Genomic DNA, 12,574 nt, shown 5'->3' on the forward strand with positions numbered 1-12,574 from the left:
ACATCGGTGGTCAGATGAAAATCCTCATGCCACGTTTGAACGAAACTTTCAACATCGATTCAGTGTTAACGTGTGGTGTGGAATGCTGAACGACCAGTTCTTTGGTCCTTTTGTATTAGATCAGCGTCTTACTGGAGAAGGATATTTAGGCTTTTTGGAATACACATGTTGGATGATGTTCCGCTAATTGTGCGACACCAAATGTATTTTCAACACGATGGAGCCCCGCCTCATTTTAGTCACCGAGGGCGTAATTTTTTAGACAATCGTTTTCTTGATCGTTGGATTGACAGAGGAGGACCTCAAGTTTGGCCACCGAGGCCACCAGACTTAAATCCACTGGATTATTGTCTCTGGGGGTGGATGAAAGCTCTAGTGTACGAAACTCCAGTAGAAATCGTAGAAGGACTCCACAATCAAATTTTGAATGCTTCAAATATTATTAAATACAATCCCCAAGCAATTAAACGTGCAACACGAGCGCTTAACAAACGTGCTGCAGCTTGCCTTGAAATTGGTGGGAGTATTTTCGAAAACATTTTAAATTAGTGGAATTTTTTTTTACTAATATTTGTTTGTGTTGCTTTTAAAATAAAAAATCTTACAAAAAACTTTAGAACCGATTATTTCGGTTGAGAATCTGATTAAAACCTATGGGTTAATTTATCTTATTTTGACCTTCTGAACATGTTCCCAACATATTTCCCTTTCCTCATGAAACACCCTGTATATAAACTATGGACAACATGCGCTGATGCATTTTACAAAAAAGTTTTATTGCTCGTTTTTGCGAAATGAATAAGAGGTGAAAAAGTTCTAGCATATGGGCCCAAAAGCAAATATCTTAGCTATAGTGAGATATCCTATTCTGAAGAAGTCTTATTTTTAAAATGTTTCATAACGTCTCTCTTTAGTCGGACTAAAAAATAATACTTTTGTTCTTTCCCTTCACTGAAAATATTTTTGGATTCGACGTGTTAAAATTTTAATGCGCAAAATATCCGATCTTTTTTAATATATCGAGATCAATTTAAAAACCTCAACGTTCTGCTCTTGAAGATGATAGCAAAAACTGGGAAGATATAATAATGAAACTAATTGGTTAATTGATAATTCAGTTCTACAATGAAAATTTCCCTATTTCAATAATAATATTGATTATGTCAAAGAACATTCTTTAGAAAGCAAAAAGCAAACCTATATTTCCAGGAACTCGTAGGCATAAATTCCGATAGCCAACATTGTAGAATAGCTAAAGAGCCACGGCCTCTCCTAAATTATTGATGGGGAGAGGCTAAAACCCTTCAAAGAAAACATACCACGAGAGCAGAACTCGGCGATTCTATATAATTCCAGTCCATGCGATAAAATTTAACTTAGCAGTATGCACACGCTATTCGTAGAAAGTATGTCATATTAGTTGGAATCATTTATCCATAGCCCCTAGTGCGCTATATATTCGATTTTGAACTCTCGCTTACATTAAGATTCAGTCAGCAATGTATTAGAGTAGTACAGGCTGTCCAAATTTCGATACCTTTCTAGGTTATCTTGGTTTCAAAAATTTGACAGCTGTTGCAGTTTTTAATCTATAGAGTGATTTTGAAAATTTTGGATTTTGGGACCCTCCTTGTATCTTCGCTGTTATTATTTAATATATTGGAAAAGTAAAATGAAAATAGTTTTAATGGGGTGCTTTCTGTAGAACATGATTATATAAAGAAGTTTACCCATAAAAAATAATGTAGTATCTCAAATTTCGAGATTTCCAAACTTTTCGCAGACATACATCCCTGTATATACATTTTTTCCTTCATGTATAATACTTTGTGGTAAAAGGTATTACCATGCGATTATAAATAACCATTGCGTCTATGTAAACATCTACTTATACGTGTAACCTATCATCATACGAAACAGCTATCAATCACCCTGTATAAATAAAGATATAGAGTAAGTCAAATATACACAATGTCCTAAGAAAATTGATCCTAAGAAAATTGACGTACATATATTCCATATTGTTTTATTATACAAATTTGTCCAAGGTAAATAGATTTAGTAAAGTGCATAATAAAATCAGCTTAAAAATATATGCCTGAAATATATTTGTCAATGTAACGTCTTACAAATATTATCCAAATTACTATTAAAGTAGATTTTACTAAACCACTTAGATCAATATTAGAGCTGAGTTTTAGAGATAACAGACATACAAGATTTGTTTAATTTTTTGGGTCGTTATTAGGGAGACTATTATTGTTTTATTTTGATTTGCTTTAGGCTTCATAAAATTTTACAATAATATATAGTTAATCTTTATTAATTACTTATTAATTTTTTTAGATAATATGTGTCTACGATAGATATTATATTATGCTTTTAGTTTAACCACTACATCAAACTCTAGTCTTTGTACATATTATTAATTAGTGCATATACCTAATCCAAGATGCGCGTAGTAGCGTTAGTTAGCGGCGGAAAAGATAGCACTTATAATATGATGCAGTGTATAGCAGCGGGTCACGAGATAGTTGCTTTAGCAAATTTAGTACCTCATAACAAAACCGAGATCGATAGTTATATGTACCAAAGTGTGGGTAAGTATTTCCGTGCAGAATATAAAAAAGTTTCTAACCGTTCAAATCACACATTTTTTAATATGTGGTTAAACATATACTTACCTTTTTAGGTCATGAAGCAATTGATTTAATAGCTGAAGCAATAGATTTGCCACTTTTTAGAAAAGAAACGCTTGGAATTTCAAAAAAAAGGGGCAAAACTTACGACCCTTGTGAAGATGATGAAGTTGAAGATCTCTTTATACTGCTCCAGGAGATTCAACAAAAAATTGAGTTTAATGCGGTGTCCGTTGGTGCAATTTTAAGTGATTATCAAAGAGTACGAGTTGAGAACGTGTAAGTAATACTATGATATAAATATACTTATAGAAACACTAACAAGATTTAAATCCTCTCTGGTAATGTTTTAAGACATTAAAATAGAGTAATGGCTCAAATCTCCGTGACATCTAGACACCAAAGATTAGTATTAATATCCATGGACTCTCTCATAAAGCAAAGAAAAAGCTAAGGATTTTGTAATTAATGATGAGGGGCAGTAGTTTATTTATTTATTTATTTATCTATTTATTTGAAATAGTGTTTTAACAGCCCGGAAAAAAAAACGTTTTTTTTCCTGTTTTATTCTGGTGTTAAAAAAAACAAAAAAAGGAAAAATTCAATTTTTTTTTATTAAACTCTTTACAAAACAAAAGCAACTAAACGACAAAATACAAAAAACAAAAACTTAAAATGCACTCTAGAGAGAATCACAACAGGAACTACAACCAAAAATAAGAAATAAGTAAATTAATTAAATTATGAAGATTCATCAGAATCAGAACATTCAAAACTAGATTCTAGTTCTGAATCAAATGAATCCTTAAGATTAGGGGACTCTTTTGAGGTATATTGACAGAGTAATTGGTCATCATCATCATAATCGATGACCAAAGAAGCGGCCTCCATTTGTAAGTAATACAGGCAATCTTCGCTGGAACATTTTTTTTTCGATGTTATCGAGTAGGTACAGGTTGCTTCTAACGGCTACTAATTTTTCCACTCGTTTACCTAAGAATCGATTTCTTTTTTTTGAGTGCATAAGTTGATATGTTGATCAGTTTCTTTCAGAGGCTGCCGATGATGGGATTAATTATAATAACCGAGTTGCTATTGGTTGATGTAGTTAGTTTGCACAGAGACCTTTCCACCATGATACTGGATCACAATCGTTTTGACTTGCAACTTCCCACAAAATTGGTCTTCCGTAAAAACCTGATTTTGATTTATACATAGCCGCGTTGGCAATCACCTTATCAGCTCATGGTAGATCAATATGATTTGAAATATGTTTAATAACTTCAAGGCAGTCCAGGCAATCCTCGTCTGAAAGACCCTCTCCTCTAAATCGAGGATCTACAAAATAAGCAGCCTTGTGTCAGTAGCGGCTCGTTAGGGGACGCGGGTGAAGCGCCGCTTCACCACAAATTTAAAAAAAAATTAAGAGTTTTAAAATCGACATCTTTACGTTTACAATTTAGTTTGTTATATATTTTATAACAAATTAATTCTTTATTTTATCTGATTTATCAAAATTAGTGTAATCCTATAAAGAATATATTTGTAAAATTATTCAGAAACCCGAGCGCGCTAAACATATTCTCATAAGAGCAGCGGCGACCGCCACCGCATGTGTCAATGCAGCACAATTAGCAGAAACAATAATCCGATGCAACACCTCCCCCCGCGCTTACGACGGTTGCTATGGTAACGGACGGACAAACGCTCGGGGTAATTTACAGAACGGCGCTGCGTATGCATGCCGCTGCCAGCCAAAGGTTCTTATTCTATTGACTTAGTTCTTGTTTATCGGAAGTAAATTCCATCGCGTTCGGAATTTTTTTTTATAAAATGTTGCCTTTATATGACCCAATTTGCATCTTGATAGAAACACCGTTTTCTAGGTGGAAAAACGATGATAAAAAGGACTTTTTAAATTCAGAGGGACCTAAGCCTTTTCTCGATATAGAAAAGCAGGGAAGATCAAAAGATAGAACCTTCGTTCGTAGGTTTAGAAATCAGTGGTACTCTGACTATAAGTGGATGTGCGGTGGTGTTTATTTAAAAAAACTATTTTGTCTGCCCTGTCTGATTATTGGTGTGAAATCGAGTGTATGGAATAAAGAGGGATTTAATAATTTTGGAAATGTGACAAGAGGTTGTAGTAGACATGAAGCATCTTCAGAGCACATTCAATCTGCCTTGTCCTTTGTGAATTAAAAAAAAAACCTTACAACTATAGAAGACGCTCTGAAGGAAAATTCCAGGTTATGTATAAAACAATTTAACGATAAAGTACTATTAAATAGAAGGTTTATGCAGTTACCCATTCGTGCTACTGTGGATTTAGCCAAGCAAGAGCTAGCATTTCGGAGGCATGATGAAACTTATTCTTCGGACAATGGTGGTAATTTTAAAGAACTTTTGCACTCGTACATATCGATTAGTAACATAGATATTCAAGAGCATTATAAAAAGGTATCATCTATTTTCTCTGCCAATTAAAAAACTATTTAAAATGAACTAATAGACTGCATTTCCGATTATCTCGATGAACATATAGACCGCGAAATAAAAGAATGTATTTTTTTTTCTATTCAAGTGGACGATTCAACGGACATTCTTCAAAAGTCCCAATGCAGCATAATAATTAGATTTCTTAATAGTGCAGGGAAAGTGGTCGAAAGATTTTTAGGATTCTTCGATTCTAACCGAAGTTCGGACTGAACAGATGATGCTCTTTTTAACTTAGTTACCAAAAGAATAGAAAAATATGATTATCGTTCGAAATTAGTGGGGCAGTGTTTTGACGGTGCTAGTGTTATGTCTGGACATGTAAATGGTCTGCAATCAAAAATTAAAGTTGAAGCTCCACAAGCCGTTTTTGTACACTGTGCAGCCCACCGTTTAATTTAGTACTCCAACAGAGCAGTACTATACCACAATGTCATATTTTTTTTGCAAATATAAATAGTTTTCCCTCATTTTTTCATCATTCTTCAACTCAACTCTTCAAAGAACTTATGTAGCTGCTCAGATCATTAATAGAAGAATACCTACGTCAGCAATAACGCGATCGACATCTAACTCTAAGATTGTAAATGTTATTCATAATGAATGGGATGGTTTAAAACAAGTATTTGCTGAAATTAGAGACGACAAAACTTCGGATCAAACTTTAATAACTCAAAGCGTTGGTTTCTTGAACCACCTCCATGATTTTGAGTTTGGTCTTATCATCAGCATTTTTAGTGACATTTTCGAAATTACTAATATTCTTTTTGACACGTTAGAGAAACGTTCACCAAATATTAGCCTTTGCATGTCACAAATTCAGAACACCCAGCAACTTATTAAAGAAAAGAGAAATGAAAACAGTTTCCAATCATTATTTGATTTCGTGAGTTTGAGAGTGTCAGTGCCATCGAATTATCGTCATGGACGAAAAACTTTGACGACCAAAGAACTTTTTCAAAAGTACAAAGTTCTATATTATGAACTTTAAGATACAATATTAGGACAAATTGATACGAGGTTTCAAGATTTGGAAAAAATTGCTTTTGTTACGTTGATAGATACAACTAAGTTTGAAGAGTATTCTAGGGATTTTCCCATTGAATCATTAAATAATTTAAAAGACTCTTTCTCTAATATATTTACTGATTTGCCACGGCTAAAAAATGAATTAAACTTCATCTATAATGACGAAAATAGCCGCAATATTCAGTTAGAGAAACTGTTGGAACAGTTACACGAAAATAGTGACATTTTTAAAGAAGCTGCAAAATTAATTCGTCTAATTGTGACCATTCCCTCTACAAGTGTTTCAGTTGAACGTAGTTTTTCTTGCTTAAAAAGAATTAAAACATACCTACGGAATTCAATGACAGAAAATAGGCTTACTAATACTAACTTAGCAAAGATTTCTATTGAAAACGAACTTTTAAATGAACATATAAGTGTAGAACCATTTTATGACGATATCATCGATAAATTTGCAGCTTTAAAAGACCGAAGAATAGACCTTATCTTTAAAAAGTAAATAAATACTGCCTCGGATGTAACAATAAGCGTGGGTAAGTGTCTGTCTAATATTAATTTTTTATTATGTGTTTTAAAATGTTGTTTTTGCTGCTTATGGTATATTTTGAGTTTTGCGCTTCACCTCTTCCTTAAGTCACGAGCCGCCACTGCCTTGTGTAGATTCTTACAGCAAAAGTCAATTCTTTTTGCTACTTGTTTCAGTATAGTATTTGAAGTACTGCTATTTATTAATGATGAATGCCTTTTTAGGCTATTGATTGTTTGAACTTTTATGTCTATTAACACTCTTGGAACAAGTGATAAATAAGGAGAATCTCCCTCTAAAACTTTTATACCCCTGGCAATAGGCTTCAGAAGTTCTCCTGCTATAGTAATATCTTGCCAGAACGTATCGCCAAGGATTTCTCTTCGTACTGAATCTTCTATTTTGACGTCTTCCGAAATTACAGTTTCTTGTAAGGCAGCTTTGTTAAGTTTTAAGGAGCTGAAAAGAATCTCGTCTCCTGCAAATCTGGTTGGATTTGGCATTTTTAAAGCAACGGCTTTATTTCCATACTTTTCCTTTTGTTTTTTGCAAAATACTGCAAGGGAGACTCGCTTGTTTTTAATGTTTTTTACAACCGTTTTAGCCTTATTTCTTAAATCGGATAGCCGAGGAATCCTCATAATGTCTTTTGCTAATAAACTGAGCCCGTGAGCAACACATCCGATCGTAAAGATGTGAGGAAACTCAGATCTGACCATATTCCATGCAACTCTCATATTGCTAGCATCATCTGTGACTATTAACAAAACATTTGCGCTTCCAACATCATTAATAACATTAACGAATTGTTGCCCAATATATTGTCCAGTTTCTTTATTTTCTCCGGGCTCAATGGAATTGTAAAATACAACGTCGGGGGTGGCTAAAAGAAAATTTACTACTCCATCTCCACGAATATTAGTCCAACCATCTGATATGAGAGTTAAACATTGAGAGTTCTAAACCTTCTCTTCAGCTAATTTCATAATACGAGCATATTCTGCTTCTAGTAATGGTTTCTGTAAAATATGTAAGACAAGACCCACGATTGAGCTTACCTAAAATGAAGTAAATATGATGCAAAGAATGCGCATTAAAACTCAAGTACAGTCATTACCCTGTGCAGACATTGAGCCTAGTGATTCCTTAATTTTCTCTGGACACTTCAAACATTTTAATAAGTGGTTGCTCATTCGCGTACCATTTGGAAACGAATAGGTGTCTGAGCAAAACTTGTAAATTACTTTATTTTTGTTTTCACCACTTTTAGTAGTCTTATAATATTTCCAAACGTCTCTATCTCCAATCGTAACTTTTGCCTAGGCATCTTGTGGCTAAAATTTAAAAAAAAATGAAAATAATGCCATATTCTGTTACTATTCCATTAAAAAAAATATTAAGATTCTATAATTTAATCTACACATCCAAATCCAATATTTAAAATAATAATAATTTTAATATTAGTTTTCTTAGGAAACAAAAAAATGCTCTCCTCTTAAACTGTGTAGAAACGTAAACATAACCTTACATAAAATTTAGTGTACTTTTGGGTTTATTTTACAGTTTCAGTAATATTCTTTAGCAGTACAGTTTAAAAATATGAAAAACTTGCCTACAATAACCGTCACAACACTTTTAACACAATAATAACAAATTGATTGTCAATCAATCAATTTTTATTTTATTTATCAATTTTATACTGTACTATACGTTTTGTATAATTAATATAGGCATCTAGTGGTCAAAATGACAACTTTGGAGGTCAAGATTTTATTTATAGCTAGCTATAAAAAAAAATGAAAAAAGCAATTGTTCCAATTAAAACGGGTTTTTTTTCGGAAAACAACAGTTTTTTTCCAATTTAAAAAAAAAAACGGTTTTTTTAAATCACTAATTTGAAATGTGCCGGGTGTACAACTAAGAGAGGTCACCGGCCATATCTCAGTAACTAGAAATCGCACACCGTAGGGAAAAAATATTTCTTATAAAAGCGACGAAGATAAATTGCTGGAAATTATTTACAAGTTCGTACGGTAACCGCTAGGGGGCGTAATACAAGATTGGAATAGTAAAAATTGGTTTTATTGAAAATATGCAAAGTGAATCCTAGAGAAAAATGATGCCATTTTAAAGTATTATAAATTCTAAACATTTTTTATTTCAACTTTTTTTTCTAATCTGTCAAATAATAGGTGGGGGAAGGGTTGAATATTTATATCTAAAATTGTTGATAACTTTTGATTGGCCTAACGAATTTTAACGCGCTTACTTTTATTTTAAAGGGTAATTATTAGGTTTTATGCGGTATAATTACTTACCCGAGTTAGTCGTTTTGTTGAGCGCTAGAGGGCGGTTTGTGTTAATTTGAACTTTCTCAGCGATTTTCTGGCAAATATTAAATACAACAATGTAATTTTTTTTCATTTAGGCTAAAAGAGCATGAAAAAGCATAAAAACTGGCGCAAATCTCAACTCGATATGTTATTTTATTCCGAAATTAGAAATTAAAATATTTTTGAACAATGAAATTCGTCGCCGCCCTGGCATTATTGCGTCACGGGTTAGTAGTAAGCACGATAAAACGTTTATGATCGTTGTCAAATGTAACGTCGGAGACAGTTTTTAAAATAATATAAGGTTTCCAAATGTCAAACGTAATTCCAAACGACATAGGTTTTGATATGCTATCAGTGTATTTTGAGTTAATGCAAAATGCACCCATTGCTGACCGTATACCAACCCAAAGACATCCTGACTGAAGGCACTATAATCATAGAATCTTATAATATTCATCGAAGGCGAGGGCGCATATAGAGCCACACGTTATAAATGTTTTGGCCTATATTGAAATAAACCCTCACATAAGCATCCGAAATATTTCTAGAGAGTTGGGAATATCCCACGGTACAGTACAAAATATTCTGAAAGAGCACAGGTACCTATTTTTTACTTAGTCTTCATCCATATCACGTGGCTCTGGTCCAGGCGCTTCTCGAAAAAGACTTTGATAACAAACTCAATTTCTGTTATTGGCTGTTGAACATGGTTAGAGCAGATACCCGATTTACCTTGAAGATATTACGGAGGGAGGCATCATTTAGCAGCGATGGTGGTGTAAACCTGCATAATCTGCATTATTGGGCAGAACAAAATCCCAGTTGAATCCGCGAGACTCAGCACCAAGGGAGATGTCGATTTGGAAACAAGAGAGCAAATAATTTTCAAATATGATGGTTGCTCTGCACATTTTGCACTTCAAGTTCATCAATACTTAACCAGGCAGTATCGTTTGTGGATAGGAAGAGGAAGTATATTTCCTTGGCCTGCTCGAGCCTCAGTTATGATTGTCCTAGATTTTTATCCGTGAGGAAGGGTTAAAGATTTATTTTTGCCACCCCAACCACAACACAGAACGACATGCAGGACCAAATACACAATGCAATAAATTCCTTACCCACAGCAGGAATCCAGGCAGCGGTTCTGTCAACGGCACAACTACTTCGACTGTGAATTGAAAATGAAGGAAAAGAGTTTGAGCATCTAGAACACCAATACAAATATAAAACAATTTTTTTTATTACAATAATTTGAGCTCTTGAGTTTTATTTTTATTGTTCAAAAAGATTTTAATTAATAATTTCGAAATAAAATGAGATATCGAGTTGAGGTTTACCCCAGTTTTTATGATTTTTATGCTCTTTTAGACTAAATGAAAAAAATTAGATCGTTGTATTTAATATTTGAAAGGAAGTTGCTAAAAAAGTTCAGATTAACACAAACCGCCCTCTAGCGCTCAACAAAACAACTAAGTCAGCTAAGTGAGTATACCACGTCAAAGCCTAATAATTACCCTTTAAAACAAAAGCAAGCTCGTTAGAATTCGTTAGGCCAATCAAAAGTTATTAACAATTTTAGATATAAATATTTAACCCTTCCCCCACCTATTATTTGACAGATTAGAAAAAAAGTTTGATATAAAAAACTTTTAGAATTTATCATACTTCAAAATGGCTTCAAAGAGAAGAATGATTTCTCTAGAATTCACTTTGAATATTTTCAATAAAACCAATTTTTTTTATTTCAATGTTGTATTACGCCCCCTAGCGGCCATCGTTAATCATCTTGTAAATAATTTCCATCGATTTCTCTTTGCCGCTTTTATGAGAAATATTTTTTTTCCTTAGCTGTGGGATGACTACTTACTGAGATATGGCCATCGACTTCTCTTAGTTGTACACCCGGTACACTACAGTTAAACCATATCGATGATCTGTTTCCATATGTAGCTATGTACGAAATTTTAATTGTTCAGAAAACATAAAATGAGGTTTAATAGACTAGCAAATCAAGCGTATAAAAAAAATATTACAAAAAAATACCTTTTTTAATTCACATACTTTTTAATTGAATAAAGCAAATAACATGATGTAAAGGGGTCAGATTTTTGTAAAAAGAAAAAATATCCAACTTAAACGAGAAAAAGGCAGATAGCTACGTTTGACACACCATGCTTTGTCAAAATGGCAGTGGTTCAGCCTAACGAAAAAAACTTAATCCTAAAGAGAATATCCTAATCAAAATAATGAAAGATTAAAATTATTGTAAGAAAAAGTCCTTATCTTCGGAGTCATTTATATCTGTAACTACAGTTTCATCCTCAACGCTTCCATCAGTTAGCAAACATCTAAAAAAGAGCCGACAGTCATCTGGGACACTTCTAGAATTGCAAATTTCTTTGCAGTGTCTTAGATTTAATGCTCAAATTTTCCTCTACGATCACGAAACGATCACGAAAATCTTCATCAAAACTCGTTTTTATTTTCATTATAAACAGGAATGCCTTCTCATACCTGATTCCTGCCGTGGGTATAAAAAGGCTCCAGGTCCACCATTCCGGCACATTCGTCGCAGTAAGGTCATACCATACCTTTCGAGCGAAGTACCAGTAATTTTTCCGTATTTCAATACCGTTACATTTTCAATATTTACGGTAAATTTGTCTTGACGTTGATAGTGTGAATTGGGTTAGGTAAGAGCCATCTTTTGACAGGTGACCGGCTGCTTCCAAGCTTGCGTATTAAGATTACCATCGTATCCATTGCTATTAATATCGTTGGTAATTCTGCAGTTTAGCGGCTTTTGTCAAAACTAACGAAAAATGGTCGGGTTTTTTGCAAAATGGGTAGATTTCGATATATATTTTTCACTAAGAGTGGCGGAAAGCCAAATATTATCACGAAGAGGGTGTTATCACGCACTAAATCACTCACTATAGAACGCGATTAATCATTAGAATAACCTTGTATACCATTAGTTTTGTCAACAAATAGACTCATGAGTGCTTTCTCTAAAGTGGAGAATTCGCTCTGTATTTTTTTAGTCAATCATTATTATAACATATAAAAAATGATGAATGAAACTAGTGTATAAGCATAACATTATACACTAGTTTCATTACATATCACTTAAAGTGTCAATTACTACACTACACTTACTACGACACTAAAGTGTCAGTTACATGTAATAAACACAAATTTGTTTGAATTGAATTTATTTTTAGGAGTACATCATTTTTAAAATTTGTTTTTTTTTAAGTTCTATCAAAATTCACATGCTCGCGGCGAATTATATCGTATCAATCCGCCACTTTTTTTTTTTGGGTAAAATTAGGCCATTTAAAAAAAATTGTAAAAATACGCAAAATCTGATGAGGGGTGCTTGAGCAATTTAAGAGCAATTCCGTCGAGATGTCGCAAGTCCGTCGAGATGTCGGCGAGTGCAGATGTGTGTGCTCGTTGCTCCGATAATTTTATAGTTAATTCAAAGTTAGTTACTTGTAAATTCTGTGAATCGCGTTTTCATTCTCAATGTTTGAAAATAAAAG

General features: G+C 33.4%; 1 protein-coding gene across 4 annotated transcripts in view; it reads left to right on the top strand.

The window, feature by feature from the left end:
* Positions 1-12,574, top strand: part of LOC126744389 (uncharacterized) — a 127,023-nt gene that overhangs the window by 19,505 nt on the left and 94,944 nt on the right. For all 4 annotated transcript variants that reach the window (XM_050451775.1, XM_050451772.1, XM_050451773.1 and 1 more), the window contains exons 2-3: positions 2,387-2,600; positions 2,693-2,918. In XM_050451775.1, coding sequence (XP_050307732.1) covers positions 2,453-2,600; positions 2,693-2,918 — 374 coding nt within the window. In that variant the 5' untranslated portion in view covers positions 2,387-2,452. The remainder of the gene's footprint in view (positions 1-2,386; positions 2,601-2,692; positions 2,919-12,574) is intronic.

This window comes from Anthonomus grandis, chromosome 14, assembly GCF_022605725.1.
Source record: "Anthonomus grandis grandis chromosome 14, icAntGran1.3, whole genome shotgun sequence".
Taxonomy (NCBI): Eukaryota; Metazoa; Arthropoda; class Insecta; order Coleoptera; family Curculionidae; genus Anthonomus; species Anthonomus grandis.